This window comes from Saccostrea cucullata, unplaced genomic scaffold, assembly GCF_032062105.1.
Source record: "Saccostrea cucullata isolate Sc308-1 unplaced genomic scaffold, CSIRO_AGI_Scuc_v1 ctg90, whole genome shotgun sequence".
In the NCBI taxonomy this organism is placed as follows: domain Eukaryota; kingdom Metazoa; phylum Mollusca; class Bivalvia; order Ostreida; family Ostreidae; genus Saccostrea; species Saccostrea cuccullata.
The window spans coordinates 315,025-332,500 of NW_026940868.1; the positions used below are offsets into that span (position 1 = coordinate 315,025).

Below are 17,476 nucleotides of genomic sequence, written 5' to 3' on the forward strand. Positions count from 1 at the left end.
TAAGTACTTTCCTCTTCCTTTGCTATAAGTACAAACCAGTAGAGCTACAGTCTCGACAGAGACTTCTGGTTAAAAAATCTTCTTCTCCAGAACCACTGGGCCAGGAAAGATGAAACTCATGTGGAATCATCCTCAGGTAGTGTAGATTCAAGTTTGTTCAAATCATGACCCCCGGGGCAAGGGTGGGGCCAAAATGGCCGACCCAAGTTTTACATAGGAATATATAGGAAAAATCTTTAAAAAATCTTTAAAAAATCTTCTTCTCCAGAACCACTGGGCCAGGAAAGATGAAACTCATGTGGAATCATCCTGAGGTAGTGTAGATTCAAGTTTGTTCAAATCATGACCCCCGGGGCAAGGGTGGGGCCAAAATGGCCGACCCTAGTGTTACATAGGAATATATAGGAAAAATCTTTAAAAATCTTCTTCTCCAGAACCACTGAGCCAGGAAAGATGAAACTCAGGTGGAATCATCCTCAGGTAGCGTAAATTCAAATTTGTTCAAATCATGACCCCCGGGGCAAGGGTGGGGCCAAAATGGCCGACCCAAGTTTTACATAGGAATCTATAGGAAAAATCTTTAAAAATCTTCTTCTCCAGAACCACTGGACCAGGAAAGATGAAACTCATGTGGAATCATCCTCAGGTAGTGCAGATTCAAGTTTGTTCAAATCATGACCCCCGGGGCAAGGGTGGGGCCAAAATGGCCGACCCAAGTTTTACATAGGAATATATAGGAAAAATCTTTAAAAATCTTCTTCTCCAGAACCTCTGGGCCAGGAAAGATGAAACTCATGTGGAATCATCCTCAGGTAGTGTAGATTCAAGTTTGTTCAAATCATGACCCCCGGGGCAAGGATGGGGCCAAAATGGCTGACCCTAGTTTTACATAGGAATATATAAGAAAAATCTTTAAAAATCTTCTTCTCCAGAACCACTGGGCCAGGAAAGATGAAACTCATGTGGAATCATCCTCAGGTAGTGTAGATTCATGTTTGTTCAAATCATGACCCCCGGGGCAAGGGTGGGGCCAAAATGGCCAACCCAAGTTTTACATAGGAATATATAGGAAAAATCTTTAAAAATCTTTTTCTCAAGAACCACTGAGCCAGGAAAGATGAAACTCATGTGGAATCATCCTCAGGTAGTGTAAATTCAAGTTTGTTCAAATCATGACCCCCGGGGCTAGGGTGGGGCCAAAATGGCCGACCCAAGTTTTACATAAGGATATATAGGGAAACCTTTTAAAATCTTCTTTTCAAGTACTTCAAAGCTTAATATGATTAGTGATATTTATATGGAATCATCCTCAGGTAGTGTAGATTCTAGTTTGTTCAAATGATGACCGCCTGGAGGGGGGGGGGGGGGGGGGGGAGGGAGTAAATTCAAGCCTGATGTGCTCAGGTGAGCGCTGTGACCCCTGGGCCTCTTGTTAAAAAGTCCTTCCGTCTGTTACGCTCTAGGGTACCCATCTCTTCTTACACCATTGAATGGATTTCATGAAACTTTCACAGACTCTTTGTTACATAGTGCCATTGTGCACCTCCTATTTTACTTTTTAATCGGAGACATATTTTGGGTTTCCCCTGACAAAACATTGACACTGATTTTTTTTCTATAATATTGAAGGGTACCCATCTCTTATCAGCAACTCCTCGTATACCACTTAATTAAATTTAATGATACTATATTACATTGTGCATCTCCTGGTTTATTTTTTGAAATGACACTTATTTTGGGTCTCGCAGAGCAAAGCATGGACTTTTCCATTATAATCATACAAGAAGGCGGGGGTTATCAATTAGTGAACTCACTGCTCACAGCACCTAGTTTATAGTACATGTATGTAACATAAGACTTTAAAATGCATACGGTATGACTGAAATAGAATCATCACAGTGGCTCTAAAAAATTTTTGATCTACCTGTCATAATTATAATAGTTGATGTCAATATGAATAACTGTATTGCTATTAAAAAAATATCTATATTTATAATATCCTATGATTTGCCAGGCTCTACAATGTGTAGCATTGTTTTGCAGCAGAGTGCAGTATACTGCAGTATTTTTCACAAAGGCATTGTTTGATTTTAAAAAAAAAAGATTAATATGTACCTATTTCAATTTTAAAAAGTCTTTTTTCATAATTACTGGATCGTTAGTTCAGATTCATATGAAAGAGAACAATTGTATATTAAGAAAATTTGAATTAAGTAAAATCCATCCAACTTTTTTTTTTCCAAAACACAAAATGAGAAAAATTTAAAATTTCCACTGCAAGTGCATTACAATAAAGTGTAGTTAAATTTTTATTAAGATAAGATATATTTAAATTTATTCTGTCGCAAATAAGAGAAAAAGCTTATCAGTCAGAGAGGATTGATAATTTCTTAAGGGAGTTTTGCACATACCCAAATTTAAGTCCTTTGATTAAAAAAAAAAATTCAATACGTAACTGTCGAAAAAGTCCGACATAATTGTTGGATTGTTAATTGAGATTTATATGATAGAGAACAGTTATATTTTATTAAAATGTGAATAGAATAGTTCATCCAGTTTGTTTTTTTCAAAACTTTTTCTTTTCAAAACACTAAATTAAAAACAAGGTTTTTAATCATATTTTTCATTCAATTGCAAGAAATTGAATAAGTTTATTTTGATTGGATAATTTGCTAGACACTACAATGTGTTGCACTGTAATGCATCAGAGTGCAGTGTGATGCAGTCATACTTGTATCACAACATGCACAACTAATCAGTAGTTCAAATACATTCCCCACCATCCACCCTCCAAAGTCACCCTTTATATATAATTTTCTCTTGCGGCTGAATGTATTTTGCAAAATTTGCATAATGCAAGTTTCTTACAAAGTTAGATAATCAAATGATGCCCCTTTGAACAACGTAGACAAAACGATTATGCAAATGTTCAGGCAAAATAACGAATAATAACCTTGTATACTATATAAGACTAGAGAGTCACTCACTCATGATAAGTTTGATCTTGCAAGTAGTGTGAGTTGATCTCATTAAACAAGTACTGCTATCTGGCTAAGCATGCAGTACTGAAAAGCGCCTTTGATTGTTCAACAATGGGTGCTTTGTTGGATTGAGTCTCAAAATGTTCACTCGTCAGTCAGACAGGAAAATTCATATACATTTTTAATTTCATGTTTAACTTCATAAAAATAGACCAAATATGATTTTAAGTAGACAGTGCGTCAAGCAATTACAATGAGATGCATTGCAGTGCAATGACATCTTTATTTAAGAGCATCCAGACTGTCCCAAACTTTTTTAAAATAAAATTAAATATAAAAAAAAGTTTTTGTTTCAATTATATAAATTCAATAAAAAAATTCATGTAAAACAGAATTGGACATTTTAATCTTTGATTGACATTACATTATAGTGCAGTGCAATATAAGTGTAGGTAAATACTTATTAATGAAACATGTGGAGATAAGAAGCATAAATATGCTTGCAAATATTGACAGACATTACATTGTAGTGCAGTGCAATATAAGTGTAGGGAAATACTTATTAATGAAATATATGGAGATAAGAAGCATTAATATGCTTGCAAATAAAAAAAAAATACTCACCAGTCAAAGAGGAGTGTTCATTTCTTCAGAATATTTTCGCTTACCCAAATTAGTCGTTCGATAAAAATGTAACTTTGTCGAAAAAGTCCTCCGCCATAAGTGCTGGAGTGTTAATTGAGATCTGTATGAAAGAGAACAGTCATATAATTATTAATTAAATATGAATAAAATATTTCATCCAGTCTGTTCTTTTTTTTTTTATATAAACTTTTTTTTGTTTTTAAAACACTGATTTAAAGAATAACTTTTTTTTCAACAAAACAACTAAGTTCATTTTGACTGGATAATTTGCCAGGCACTACAATGTTAAGCATTGTTTTGCAGAAGAGTGCAGTATATTTTTCGCAAACGCAAACAAGTCGTTTGATTTCAAAAAGAAAAAAAAGATCAATACGTAACTGTGTCAACAAGTCCTTTGTCATCATTACTGGATTGTTAATTCAAAATCATATGAAAGAGAACCACTGTATATTAAGAAAATTTTAATCAAGTAAAGTCAATCCAACTTTTTTTTCTAAACACAAAATAAACTTAAAATTTGCACTGCAAGTGCATTACAATAAAGTGTAGTTAAATTTTTATTAAGATAAGATAAATTTATTCTGTCGCAAATAAGAGAAAAAGCTAATCAGTCAGAGAAGATTGATAATTTCTTAAGGGAGTTTTGCACATACCCAAATTTAAGTCCTTTGATAAAAAAAAAAAATTCAATACGTAATGTCGAAAAAGTCCTCCGACATAATTGTTGGATTGTTAATTGAGATATATATGATACAGAACAGTTATATTTCATTAAAATGTGAATAAAATAGTTCATCCAGTTTGTTTTTAAAAAAAACTTTTTCTTTTCAAAACACTAAATTAAAAAAAAAGGTTTTTAATCATATTTTTCATTCAATTGCAAGAAATTGAATAAGTTTATTTTGATTGGATAATTTGCTAGACACTACAATGTGTTGCACTGTAATGCATCAGAGTGCAGTGTGATGCAGTCATACTTGTATCACAACATGCACAACTAATCAGTAGTTCAAATACATTCCCCACCATCCACCCTCCAAAGTCACCCTTTATATATAATTTTCTCTTGCGGCTGAATGTATGTTGCCAAATTTGCATAATGCAAGTTTCTTACAAAGTTAGATAATCAAATGATGCCCCTTTGAACAACGTAGACAAAACGATTATGCAAATGTTCAGGCAAAATAACGAATAATAACCTTGTATACTATATAAGACTAGAGAGTCACTCACTCATGATAAGTTTGATCTTGCAAGTAGTGTGAGTTGATCTCATTAAACAAGTACTGCTATCTGGCTAAGCATGCAGTACTGAAAAGCGCCTTTGATTGTTCAACAATGGGTGCTTTGTTGGATTGAGTCTCAAAATGTTCACTCGTCAGTCAGACAGGAAAATTCATATACATTTTTAATTTCATGTTTAACTTCATAAAAATAGACCAAATATGATTTTAAGTAGACAGTGCGTCAAGCAATTACAATGAGATGCATTGCAGTGCAATGACATCTTTATTTAAGAGCATCCAGACTGTCCCAAACTTTTTTAAAATAAAATTAAATATAAAAAAAAGTTTTTGTTTCAATTATATAAATTCAATAAAAAAATTCATGTAAAACAGAATTGGACATTTTAATCTTTGATTGACATTACATTATAGTGCAGTGCAATATAAGTGTAGGTAAATACTTATTAATGAAACATGTGGAGATAAGAAGCATAAATATGCTTGCAAATATTGACAGACATTACATTGTAGTGCAGTGCAATATAAGTGTAGGGAAATACTTATTAATGAAATATATGGAGATAAGAAGCATTAATATGCTTGCAAATAAAAAAAAATACTCACCAGTCAAAGAGGAGTGTTCATTTCTTCAGAATATTTTCGCTTACCCAAATTAGTTGTTCGATAAAAATGTAACTTTGTCGAAAAAGTCCTCCGCCATAAGTGCTGGAGTGTTAATTGAGATCTGTATGAAAGAGAACAGGCATATAATGATTAATTAAATATGAATAAAATATTTCATCCAGTCTGTTCTTTTTTTTTTTTATAAACTTTTTTTTGTTTTTAAAACACTGATTTAAAGAATAACTTTTTTTTTCAAAAAAACAACTAAGTTCATTTTGACTGGATAATTTGCCAGGCACTACAATGTTAAGCATTGTTTTGCAGAAGAGTGCAGTATATTTTTCGCAAACGCAAACAAGTCGTTTGATTTCAAAAAGAAAAAAAAGATCAATACGTAACTGTGTCAACAAGTCCTTTGTCATCATTACTGGATTGTTAATTCAAAATCATATGAAAGAGAACCACTGTATATTAAGAAAATTTTAATCAAGTAAAGTCAATCCAACTTTTTTTTCTAAACACAAAATAAACTTAAAATTTGCACTGCAAGTGCATTACAATAAAGTGTAGTTAAATTTTTATTAAGATAAGATAAATTTATTCTGTCGCAAATAAGAGAAAAAGCTAATCAGTCAGAGAAGATTGATAATTTCTTAAGGGAGTTTTGCACATACCCAAATTTAAGTCCTTTGATAAAAAAAAAAAATTCAATACGTAATGTCGAAAAAGTCCTCCGACATAATTGTTGGATTGTTAATTGAGATATATATGATACAGAACAGTTATATTTCATTAAAATGTGAATAAAATAGTTCATCCAGTTTGTTTTTAAAAAAAACTTTTTCTTTTCAAAACACTAAATTAAAAAAAAAGGTTTTTAATCATATTTTTCATTCAATTGCAAGAAATTGAATAAGTTTATTTTGATTGGATAATTTGCTAGACACTACAATGTGTTGCACTGTAATGCATCAGAGTGCAGTGTGATGCAGTCATACTTGTATCACAACATGCACAACTAATCAGTAGTTCAAATACATTCCCCACCATCCACCCTCCAAAGTCACCCTTTATATATAATTTTCTCTTGCGGCTGAATGTATGTTGCCAAATTTGCATAATGCAAGTTTCTTACAAAGTTAGATAATCAAATGATGCCCCTTTGAACAACGTAGACAAAACGATTATGCAAATGTTCAGGCAAAATAACGAATAATAACCTTGTATACTATATAAGACTAGAGAGTCACTCACTCATGATAAGTTTGATCTTGCAAGTAGTGTGAGTTGATCTCATTAAACAAGTACTGCTATCTGGCTAAGCATGCAGTACTGAAAAGCGCCTTTGATTGTTCAACAATGGGTGCTTTGTTGGATTGAGTCTCAAAATGTTCACTCGTCAGTCAGACAGGAAAATTCATATACATTTTTAATTTCATGTTTAACTTCATAAAAATAGACCAAATATGATTTTAAGTAGACAGTGCGTCAAGCAATTACAATGAGATGCATTGCAGTGCAATGACATCTTTATTTAAGAGCATCCAGACTGTCCCAAACTTTTTTAAAATAAAATTAAATATAAAAAAAAGTTTTTGTTTCAATTATATAAATTCAATAAAAAAATTCATGTAAAACAGAATTGGACATTTTAATCTTTGATTGACATTACATTATAGTGCAGTGCAATATAAGTGTAGGTAAATACTTATTAATGAAACATGTGGAGATAAGAAGCATAAATATGCTTGCAAATATTGACAGACATTACATTGTAGTGCAGTGCAATATAAGTGTAGGGAAATACTTATTAATGAAATATATGGAGATAAGAAGCATTAATATGCTTGCAAATAAAAAAAAAATACTCACCAGTCAAAGAGGAGTGTTCATTTCTTCAGAATATTTTCGCTTACCCAAATTAGTCGTTCGATAAAAATGTAACTTTGTCGAAAAAGTCCTCCGCCATAAGTGCTGGAGTGTTAATTGAGATCTGTATGAAAGAGAACAGTCATATAATTATTAATTAAATATGAATAAAATATTTCATCCAGTCTGTTCTTTTTTTTTTTTATATAAACTTTTTTTTGTTTTTAAAACACTGATTTAAAGAATAACTTTTTTTTCAACAAAACAACTAAGTTCATTTTGACTGGATAATTTGCCAGGCACTACAATGTTAAGCATTGTTTTGCAGAAGAGTGCAGTATATTTTTCGCAAACGCAAACAAGTCGTTTGATTTCAAAAAGAAAAAAAAGATCAATACGTAACTGTGTCAACAAGTCCTTTGTCATCATTACTGGATTGTTAATTCAAAATCATATGAAAGAGAACCACTGTATATTAAGAAAATTTTAATCAAGTAAAGTCAATCCAACTTTTTTTTCTAAACACAAAATAAACTTAAAATTTGCACTGCAAGTGCATTACAATAAAGTGTAGTTAAATTTTTATTAAGATAAGATAAATTTATTCTGTCGCAAATAAGAGAAAAAGCTAATCAGTCAGAGAAGATTGATAATTTCTTAAGGGAGTTTTGCACATACCCAAATTTAAGTCCTTTGATAAAAAAAAAAAAATTCAATACGTAATGTCGAAAAAGTCCTCCGACATAATTGTTGGATTGTTAATTGAGATATATATGATACAGAACAGTTATATTTCATTAAAATGTGAATAAAATAGTTCATCCAGTTTGTTTTTAAAAAAAACTTTTTCTTTTCAAAACACTAAATTAAAAAAAAAGGTTTTTAATCATATTTTTCATTCAATTGCAAGAAATTGAATAAGTTTATTTTGATTGGATAATTTGCTAGACACTACAATGTGTTGCACTGTAATGCATCAGAGTGCAGTGTGATGCAGTCATACTTGTATCACAACATGCACAACTAATCAGTAGTTCAAATACATTCCCCACCATCCACCCTCCAAAGTCACCCTTTATATATAATTTTCTCTTGCGGCTGAATGTATGTTGCCAAATTTGCATAATGCAAGTTTCTTACAAAGTTAGATAATCAAATGATGCCCCTTTGAACAACGTAGACAAAACGATTATGCAAATGTTCAGGCAAAATAACGAATAATAACCTTGTATACTATATAAGACTAGAGAGTCACTCACTCATGATAAGTTTGATCTTGCAAGTAGTGTGAGTTGATCTCATTAAACAAGTACTGCTATCTGGCTAAGCATGCAGTACTGAAAAGCGCCTTTGATTGTTCAACAATGGGTGCTTTGTTGGATTGAGTCTCAAAATGTTCACTCGTCAGTCAGACAGGAAAATTCATATACATTTTTAATTTCATGTTTAACTTCATAAAAATAGACCAAATATGATTTTAAGTAGACAGTGCGTCAAGCAATTACAATGAGATGCATTGCAGTGCAATGACATCTTTATTTAAGAGCATCCAGACTGTCCCAAACTTTTTTAAAATAAAATTAAATATAAAAAAAAGTTTTTGTTTCAATTATATAAATTCAATAAAAAAATTCATGTAAAACAGAATTGGACATTTTAATCTTTGATTGACATTACATTATAGTGCAGTGCAATATAAGTGTAGGTAAATACTTATTAATGAAACATGTGGAGATAAGAAGCATAAATATGCTTGCAAATATTGACAGACATTACATTGTAGTGCAGTGCAATATAAGTGTAGGGAAATACTTATTAATGAAATATATGGAGATAAGAAGCATTAATATGCTTGCAAATAAAAAAAAAATACTCACCAGTCAAAGAGGAGTGTTCATTTCTTCAGAATATTTTCGCTTACCCAAATTAGTCGTTCGATAAAAATGTAACTTTGTCGAAAAAGTCCTCCGCCATAAGTGCTGGAGTGTTAATTGAGATCTGTATGAAAGAGAACAGTCATATAATTATTAATTAAATATGAATAAAATATTTCATCCAGTCTGTTCTTTTTTTTTTTATATAAACTTTTTTTTGTTTTTAAAACACTGATTTAAAGAATAACTTTTTTTTCAACAAAACAACTAAGTTCATTTTGACTGGATAATTTGCCAGGCACTACAATGTTAAGCATTGTTTTGCAGAAGAGTGCAGTATATTTTTCGCAAACGCAAACAAGTCGTTTGATTTCAAAAAGAAAAAAAAGATCAATACGTAACTGTGTCAACAAGTCCTTTGTCATCATTACTGGATTGTTAATTCAAAATCATATGAAAGAGAACCACTGTATATTAAGAAAATTTTAATCAAGTAAAGTCAATCCAACTTTTTTTTCTAAACACAAAATAAACTTAAAATTTGCACTGCAAGTGCATTACAATAAAGTGTAGTTAAATTTTTATTAAGATAAGATAAATTTATTCTGTCGCAAATAAGAGAAAAAGCTAATCAGTCAGAGAAGATTGATAATTTCTTAAGGGAGTTTTGCACATACCCAAATTTAAGTCCTTTGATAAAAAAAAAAAAATTCAATACGTAATGTCGAAAAAGTCCTCCGACATAATTGTTGGATTGTTAATTGAGATATATATGATACAGAACAGTTATATTTCATTAAAATGTGAATAAAATAGTTCATCCAGTTTGTTTTTAAAAAAAACTTTTTCTTTTCAAAACACTAAATTAAAAAAAAAGGTTTTTAATCATATTTTTCATTCAATTGCAAGAAATTGAATAAGTTTATTTTGATTGGATAATTTGCTAGACACTACAATGTGTTGCACTGTAATGCATCAGAGTGCAGTGTGATGCAGTCATACTTGTATCACAACATGCACAACTAATCAGTAGTTCAAATACATTCCCCACCATCCACCCTCCAAAGTCACCCTTTATATATAATTTTCTCTTGCGGCTGAATGTATGTTGCCAAATTTGCATAATGCAAGTTTCTTACAAAGTTAGATAATCAAATGATGCCCCTTTGAACAACGTAGACAAAACGATTATGCAAATGTTCAGGCAAAATAACGAATAATAACCTTGTATACTATATAAGACTAGAGAGTCACTCACTCATGATAAGTTTGATCTTGCAAGTAGTGTGAGTTGATCTCATTAAACAAGTACTGCTATCTGGCTAAGCATGCAGTACTGAAAAGCGCCTTTGATTGTTCAACAATGGGTGCTTTGTTGGATTGAGTCTCAAAATGTTCACTCGTCAGTCAGACAGGAAAATTCATATACATTTTTAATTTCATGTTTAACTTCATAAAAATAGACCAAATATGATTTTAAGTAGACAGTGCGTCAAGCAATTACAATGAGATGCATTGCAGTGCAATGACATCTTTATTTAAGAGCATCCAGACTGTCCCAAACTTTTTTAAAATAAAATTAAATATAAAAAAAAGTTTTTGTTTCAATTATATAAATTCAATAAAAAAATTCATGTAAAACAGAATTGGACATTTTAATCTTTGATTGACATTACATTATAGTGCAGTGCAATATAAGTGTAGGTAAATACTTATTAATGAAACATGTGGAGATAAGAAGCATAAATATGCTTGCAAATATTGACAGACATTACATTGTAGTGCAGTGCAATATAAGTGTAGGGAAATACTTATTAATGAAATATATGGAGATAAGAAGCATTAATATGCTTGCAAATAAAAAAAAAATACTCACCAGTCAAAGAGGAGTGTTCATTTCTTCAGAATATTTTCGCTTACCCAAATTAGTCGTTCGATAAAAATGTAACTTTGTCGAAAAAGTCCTCCGCCATAAGTGCTGGAGTGTTAATTGAGATCTGTATGAAAGAGAACAGTCATATAATTATTAATTAAATATGAATAAAATATTTCATCCAGTCTGTTCTTTTTTTTTTTTTTATAAACTTTTTTTTGTTTTTAAAACACTGATTTAAAGAATAACTTTTTTTTCAACAAAACAACTAAGTTCATTTTGACTGGATAATTTGCCAGGCACTACAATGTTAAGCATTGTTTTGCAGAAGAGTGCAGTATATTTTTCGCAAACGCAAACAAGTCGTTTGATTTCAAAAAGAAAAAAAAGATCAATACGTAACTGTGTCAACAAGTCCTTTGTCATCATTACTGGATTGTTAATTCAAAATCATATGAAAGAGAACCACTGTATATTAAGAAAATTTTAATCAAGTAAAGTCAATCCAACTTTTTTTTCTAAACACAAAATAAACTTAAAATTTGCACTGCAAGTGCATTACAATAAAGTGTAGTTAAATTTTTATTTTTATTAAGATAAGATAAATTTATTCTGTCGCAAATAAGAGAAAAAGCTAATCAGTCAGAGAAGATTGATAATTTCTTAAGGGAGTTTTGCACATACCCAAATTTAAGTCCTTTGATAAAAAAAAAAAATTCAATACGTAATGTCGAAAAAGTCCTCCGACATAATTGTTGGATTGTTAATTGAGATATATATGATACAGAACAGTTATATTTCATTAAAATGTGAATAAAATAGTTCATCCAGTTTGTTTTTAAAAAAAACTTTTTCTTTTCAAAACACTAAATTAAAAAAAAAGGTTTTTAATCATATTTTTCATTCAATTGCAAGAAATTGAATAAGTTTATTTTGATTGGATAATTTGCTAGACACTACAATGTGTTGCACTGTAATGCATCAGAGTGCAGTGTGATGCAGTCATACTTGTATCACAACATGCACAACTAATCAGTAGTTCAAATACATTCCCCACCATCCACCCTCCAAAGTCACCCTTTATATATAATTTTCTCTTGCGGCTGAATGTATGTTGCCAAATTTGCATAATGCAAGTTTCTTACAAAGTTAGATAATCAAATGATGCCCCTTTGAACAACGTAGACAAAACGATTATGCAAATGTTCAGGCAATACTAACGAATAATAACCTTGTATACTATGTAAGACTAGAGAGTCACTCATTCATGATAAGTTTGATCTTGCAAGTAGTGTGAGTTGATCTCGTGAAACAAGTACTGCTTATCTGGCTAAGCATGCAGTACTGAAAAGCGCCTTTGATTGTTCTACAATGGGCGCTTTGTTGGATTGAGTCTCAAAATGTTCACTCGTCAGTCAGACAGGAAAATTCATATACATTTTTAATTTCATGTTTAACTTCATAAAAATAGACCAAATATGTTTTTAAGTAGACAAGCAATGTTTTTAAGTAGTCAAGCAATTACAATGAGATGCATTGCAATGCAATGATATCTTTATTTAAGGGCATCCAGTCTGTCCCAAACTTTTTAAAAATAAAATAAAATAAAAAAAAAAGTGTTTGTTTCAATTATATAAATTCAGTAAAAAAAATCATGTAAAACAGAATTGGACATATAAATCTTTAATTGACATTACATTGTAGTGCAGTGCAATATAAGTGTAGGTAAGTTCTTATTAATGAAACATATGGAGATAAGAAGCATTAACATGCTTGCAAATAAAATTCATATATGTTTTTATTTTCATGTTTAACTTAATAAAAATAGTATTTAATTTATTTAAGATCATCCAGTATATGAGATGTATACAAGTTGTTGTTTTTAAAGGAGTACATATATTGTCTTTTTTATGATATATTTTATTTTATTATTATTATTATTTTTTTTTTTTTGCAGTCTTTACGGAATCATCACAGTGCTGACCTTGTGGACCTTGTGCTAGTATAATAAAGTCAACTGAATGTAAGTGAACGAGGACTGATTAAAAAGTTCGTGAATTAATTAAAAAAAACTTCCATAAAAGAAATGATATAGGTTTTCAGTGTTGAATTATTTTAAAGGAGTCCTCTCTGATTTTAGCCGTGTTTAACGCGCATCTGCAACCGTTCTGCCCATGCGCGAATCGCGTGATCTAGGCGGTACCCCGTAGCGGTCTGTCACAGAAGCTGAAAAAAATTTCCTACTATGAAAGTTATTTATTTTTAAAACAAAAAAGTCCATCTCTCAGAAATGGCTAAATCTCCCCCCTCTCTCTCTTTCTTAATAAACTTTCACACTAATTTTGTATAAGTTTCAACTATAATTAGTCTTGTCTGATTCTGCTTGTACATAAATTCATACAGAAGTTTGTACATATGCTTGTAATATGTGTGAAAGTTTTTATTTTAAAAAAAATGGCCATACCTCGGCAATCGTATTTGTAACATGCAGGGGAAAATGGACAAGGATATCCTTTTTCACAATGAGCATGGTGACCATCATGACATGAGTCCACTGTCTTGGGAGCGTCTTTTATTCAATGTGAATAAAGTATGGTTGCCTCCTTTTTTCATGTTTCGTTTTAAGGAGAGGAGGGGGGGGGGGTAAACAAATTAAACATCAGATTTAACTTCATATTTTATATATGATATCTTAAGCTGTCAACTATCATTTGGCAAGACATTTTTTTTAATTTACACATTTTAGTTTTAAGGTAGGATTCTGCTCTGGTTACTGACTAGATGAAATACCGTATAACGGGTAATTTTCACTGCTGTAAATTTTTACGAATTTTAGTCAAAAAAGGGTGATTTAAATTTTTACGCGTTAATATTTTACGAATTGAACATGTCCGTAAAAATTAAAATCGTCAGATGTAAAATTCCAGATCAGTGATTGTTAGCACTTTGAATGCGTAAACTTCTGTACAAATAATGTGTCCGAAAACCGGATGTAAGAGAGAGTATATTCATTGTATATTTGCTTATATCTCTTATATATTTAGATGTAAGAGATTTAAAAGAACATCTTTTTCTTTTCTCATCACAATTGTAAAACTTTAAATAGATATGGTAAACTGAATTTAAAATAAAGCAGGCACTATATTTTTGGCGGAATGATGGCCTATGAAAATATCTTCTTTTCCGATTCTCAAAATTATTGTAGAACAATGAATTTAGTCATAATTTTTACACAATCAAAGACGAGAAGAATTTTTCAAATGTTTGTTAAATTAATGATAAGGGACTAAAGATTTAAAGTATATCAAATAAATATGATTTTCCAAACAAACTACAATTATATTAGCTTTTAGAAGCTTCCAATCTAAGTACAGATATGAGCCAAAAATCCATAGAAAGTATTTTTACTCTCTTAGTAAACGGTCAAAACTTTTAGTTTTTGTATCATTCCGTATCTCTGCATGACTTCTTTACCATATGTTAAGATTAGAAGAAATTAAATATAGGATACATATAAAAATAACTAATATCTCCTAAAAAGTTAAGAAAAATAGAGAAAATTCGGATTAGTCAAAATCTATTTTTGTTAAACTGTTTGTGTCAATTTGGTAATATCATCTTATAGACGCTATATGGTAACATCTTTTTATGCAAAAAAAAAAAAAAAAACATTTAATTTTTTGAAACGGAGGACCGTATTGCATGATTGGATGCAGTATTTTTTCATTCTTAATGTCCACGGAAAAGGTAATGACCTTGATGTGACCTTGACTTTAATATAAAACGGTCAAAACTAATCTAACTGATACCACCACTTAATAATATTGTCATCTTGATTCTGTGGAAAATACATTAATTTTTAATTATACAAGAAATACAGTTTTGTGTGAGAGGAATCCTACTTTAATTTGACCATTTTTGAATATAAATCTTCATATGGAGCTCTTCTTCTAAAGGAGATCAATGTCGTCTAAAAATGGCCGTGACCCCCAGTTATTAAGATTTTCAGCTATTTTTCTAACTGTAAGTTGGCGATCTTTTATTCTCAAAAAGTGATCTGAATTGTAGTTTTGTAAATGTAGAGATGGTTCGCGAACTTTTGAATCTGATTGTAGATTTTCAGCATGCAAAAAATGACGTCATTATCGCATTCGTTTACAAACAGAGCGGAGTTTTCCGAAAGTGACGGAGTTCGGGTAGTGACGGAGTTGGGGGGTTGGTGATATATTAGTCACACAAATAACATCGGGTTCAATATTGAACAAATATTGTACATAGCAGACGAGTTTCAAAAGAGGATGAATAGACCACGTAAAGACAATGAACAACTACCATTTGGAAAGTAGGTCTACTTTTTAAGCAAATGTTCTAATAAATTTCTAGAATTTAGCAGCTGTGTAACACAGGCGCTTGTTTCATACAGTACGCTTTTTCTACTATTTAAAACAAATAGAAATCTAGCGTACTCAGTGTAGTGTATGAATTTAAGTGAAACAAGCACCTGTGCTGTATTGGCCAACTCAACACAGTTCCACGGTTTCGAGGAGGGGTCAGTGTTTTCTAGGGGGTCCAGGGTCACTTTTACTTAGTTCAGAATAGGTATTTAATAACTAAGCAAAATTTCAGGGGGGAGTTTTCAAGTAAAAATGAATATTGAGTAAGAATCCATTTCACTTGGTCGCATATCTCTACGCAAAAGTATTTTTTTTAATGAAATTTCCGTAAACAGCGAAAACTTTCAGGGCCAATACTACAGTCATTTTCCCAGTGACCAATCGGTTTAGCCTATAGTTATGTCTAACATAAGTTGTCAACCCATATGTTTGAATTTCCAAAGGACTTTATTCGGTAATAACAAATATTTGCCGCCAAATCAAACTTTGACGGAGAAATGTTTGATAATTATTATGTTCTAAAACAGGGGGATATATGCTGACTTCAAAGCACTGAATGTTTTCACAAACAATGACGTCATATGTTTGAAATGAGGTCACGAAAATGACGTAAATTTATAATTTCCATGATTTCTATAGAAAAAATGTATACGTTGATATTTCAGTAAATGGCTATTTTATAAACATTTCTTACCTGGACTCCAAAAATGTAGTTCTCCTAGACATAAATCAATCCATAAATATACAGAACTATCTATAAATCGGTTATTTTTCGTGTATGTCAACATCATAACTTGAATTTATCCGCCATGTTTACTGACCTTGATCGATTGTATTTTGGGACAGCCAATGAGAATTTAGGTTCTATAAGAGGGGATCTTTTAAGAATTCCCTTATTTTAAGCACAAATATCGCTGTTTGCGTAAAAATAACACTTGAAATGGTTTTATTTTATCGATGTTTTTGTGATACAATTCAGCACAATCATTTATAAACACCGACATTTGCTTTATTAAGTTGTTCTAAATTTCAAGCGAAAGTCTCAGTACGTCACGCGTGAACTGTCATTATTTTCCAATCTTGCATCGTTTAATTTGAGGTCTATTTTTAAAATAGGCAGTCTTATTTATCTTCTAAATTGGAGAGTCCCATTGTATCGCGGCATGGGTAAACATATGGAAACTTGTAGACCCCATGGGCCCACTCGATTGGGACCCTTCTAGAAGCAGAGTGGAATGTCAGAAGGGTTGGAATATGTATGTCTAAATCGAGTGTTCAGAAGGATACTGAATATGATGGAATATCTTCTGCAATGTTTTGAATTACTGCAGTAGTTATTTTTCAAGAATTTGAATCCTTTAATTTAAAGCATTAAATGTTAGAAAGGGAAACTTGAAGAGACAATTAGGAGTGGAAAAAATTTATTAAATATGATAATTTTGGGAACTTTCTATTTATGTAAAGAAAGGTTAAAACATCAAATACCTGAGACAGAATAATATTAAACTACATGTATAAAAAAAAATTAAAATAATTATAGTCACATCAGGGACCTATCTATGGCTGAAATTTTCACCCCATATTACATGGTAAATTATGAATCTGTGTTCGATGGTTGATTTTACTGCAATAACATAACAAAAAAATGTTTCTTAACAGAATTACCCTTCATAAATTATAAAAGTACTTTTTTGCAATTGAATTTGTTTTAAGTTTGGTTTATTTACAATAATTAAAGTCCCCAAAGTTTTCACCCACCCGTCGGATGCCATATTAGAATGCTATCCTTCTATCTTTGATGTGGAAGGCTGAGAAGGCCTTCTAAGACTACCCTACAAAATAATCGAGCAGACAGAATGGTTATTCTGGAATAAGAAGGGTCCCAATCGAGTGGGCCCATGGACCTCAATATTTATTTTTGAATTTAGAATGTAATTCTAAGTGAAAAAATAAACAATTGTACAAACTAAAGACTTTTAAAGGATGAACT

At 31.1% G+C, this 17,476-nt stretch overlaps 1 protein-coding gene across 2 annotated transcripts in view; it reads left to right on the forward strand.

Moving 5' to 3' along the window:
• The first annotated feature begins 15,191 nt into the window (after positions 1-15,191).
• The window catches only part of LOC134256523 (uncharacterized), a 17,444-nt gene continuing 15,159 nt past the window's right edge, over positions 15,192-17,476 (forward strand). For both annotated transcript variants that reach the window (XM_062739181.1, XM_062739182.1), the window contains exon 1: positions 15,192-15,434. In XM_062739181.1, the coding sequence (XP_062595165.1) occupies positions 15,391-15,434 (44 nt within the window). In that variant the 5' untranslated portion in view covers positions 15,192-15,390. The remainder of the gene's footprint in view (positions 15,435-17,476) is intronic.